Genomic DNA, 1,881 nt, shown 5'->3' with positions numbered 1-1,881 from the left:
CACACACACACACACACACACACACACACACACACACACACACACAGCTTACCTATGGTAGTAATGACCGTGATGGCGAAGTAAAAGGCTCCGGCGAACTTCCACTGGACCCCGGCCCTGTGCGGCTCGGCCTCCAGGATGAGGGTCTCCAGCTGACGGTAGTCCTCGTCGCTGATGTTGTACTTCCCCTGCAGCCGCCTCTCCTCCGCCTCCAGCTGCTCCTTCTCCCGCATCTCGAACTCGGACTCCAGCGCGTCAAACACCGCCGCCCCCACCAGAAGGTACGTGAACGTGCAGGCGATCAGTGACAGGGTCCGCGCGTTCTGCCGCTTCATGACCAACAGGAGGCGGCGGCCGCGGGCTTCATGTCCCCCCTGGAGTCCCCGCGGAGGCGCAGCAGGCGTGCGGGGAGCTGCGTGGGCAGCGTGCGGAGGCGGGGGCTCGACAGGGTGCGCTCCGGGGGGGCACGCTGGACCCTGGCCTTGTGACAAAGATCCTGGCTCACGGAGAGAGAGAGCAGGCTGTTGGGTCGCCCGGACCTGGAACTCTGCGCCAGATCTGCACAAACCGAACCCTGGCTGTGCGCCACGCCATCAACAGGCTGCTCCACAGCTCTGCTCCTGCGCTACACAGGGTGGAGAGGGTCCACACGTCTYCTGTTTGCTCCTTCAACCTGTCTGAGCCTGGTTTTATTTAAAAGATCCTCAAAGTCAGCCTCTTCATGTTCTGTAAGTTGGAGCTCAGAGCAACATGTTCTGAGCTCAGGATCCATCACAGCACAAAGGATTCTTTCCTTGTCCTGAAAACATCTCCGTGATCAGTCATCAGAAATGTGCTGACTGGACCCGACCATCAACTGTGTGTGTGTCTGAGTGTGTGTGTCTGAGTGTGTGTGTGAAATCTGTGTGAAAATGTAGACATCTGGAACATAGAAGACCCGATGTGACACTCACCAAAGCGCCCGGGACTGTCCGAACCGCCGGCGGTTCGTCACTTTCAGCCGTTTAAGATTAAAAAAAGTCTTTTTCTCCTCGTCACTCGTCCTGACTCTCAGTTGTCCGAGTCTGTCACAAGTYACTGCCTCCACAGGTCTGATCGGTGGGAGTCCCAGGGTTCTTCAGGTTCCAGGTGTGAGGGTCCTCCTCCTCTGTCACAGCGCGCCTCCTCCTGGGTGGTCGGACGGAAAGCGTCAACCCGAGCTCGGCGTGGTGGAACTATCCGTGGTGCTGACACGCACACACAATCTGGTGCAGCTACAGTGGCGGATCTAGGATTTTTTATATAAAGGGGCCATCAAGGGGCCACGATATATTTTAATCCATTTATTCATTTAATCAAAAACAAAAAAGTTTACATTACAGAAAATACAGAACTTGTGTCACGAAATAAAATGAAAGGCAGCAGAATGAAGAAAAAATCGTATAATATCTGCCCCATTTTACAAAGAAAAAAAGAAGAAAATATATTAATAATCTTTTGGTTACAAAAATACAACAAAACAGAAACAACAACAAATAAAACTTACATAAATACCCATTATTCTATTTTATTCAGAATACTGTAGAATACTGTAATCAACCAACTCATGAAGTTTTGATAATTCCTACACTGCAAAAACTGTCCATCTTCCAAGTTTTAAAACCTTATATCAGCCAAAAAGTCTTTTTGATCTTGTTTTCAGACTGATTTACTAAACAAGAACTGATTGTGTAAGAATAATCATCTTGTTTTCAGAATGTGTAAGATTATTTGTCTTGTTAGTCTGAAAATTTGACTCTAATTAAGTCAAACATTTCTGCCAGTGGAGTAAGAACATTTTACTTGGTAAGATTCTTAAAATACTTGATTTGAGTCAAATTTTCAGACTAACAAGACAAATAA

General features: G+C 48.4%; 1 protein-coding gene across 1 annotated transcript in view; it reads right to left on the bottom strand.

Moving 5' to 3' along the window:
- The window catches only part of kcnk9 (potassium channel, subfamily K, member 9), a 19,864-nt gene extending 18,583 nt beyond the window's left edge, over positions 1-1,281 (bottom strand). Inside the window, exon 1 of the mRNA XM_014032213.1 lies at positions 53-1,281. Coding sequence (XP_013887667.1) covers positions 53-335 — 283 coding nt within the window. The 5' untranslated portion in view covers positions 336-1,281. The remainder of the gene's footprint in view (positions 1-52) is intronic.
- Positions 1,282-1,881: the final 600 nt, after the last annotated feature.

Source organism: Austrofundulus limnaeus, unplaced genomic scaffold (assembly GCF_001266775.1).
Source record: "Austrofundulus limnaeus strain Quisiro unplaced genomic scaffold, Austrofundulus_limnaeus-1.0 Scaffold1396, whole genome shotgun sequence".
Lineage (NCBI taxonomy): Eukaryota > Metazoa > Chordata > Actinopteri > Cyprinodontiformes > Rivulidae > Austrofundulus > Austrofundulus limnaeus.
Note: the sequence above shows the minus strand (reverse complement) of the source record. Positions and strands in the feature narration are given on the sequence as shown.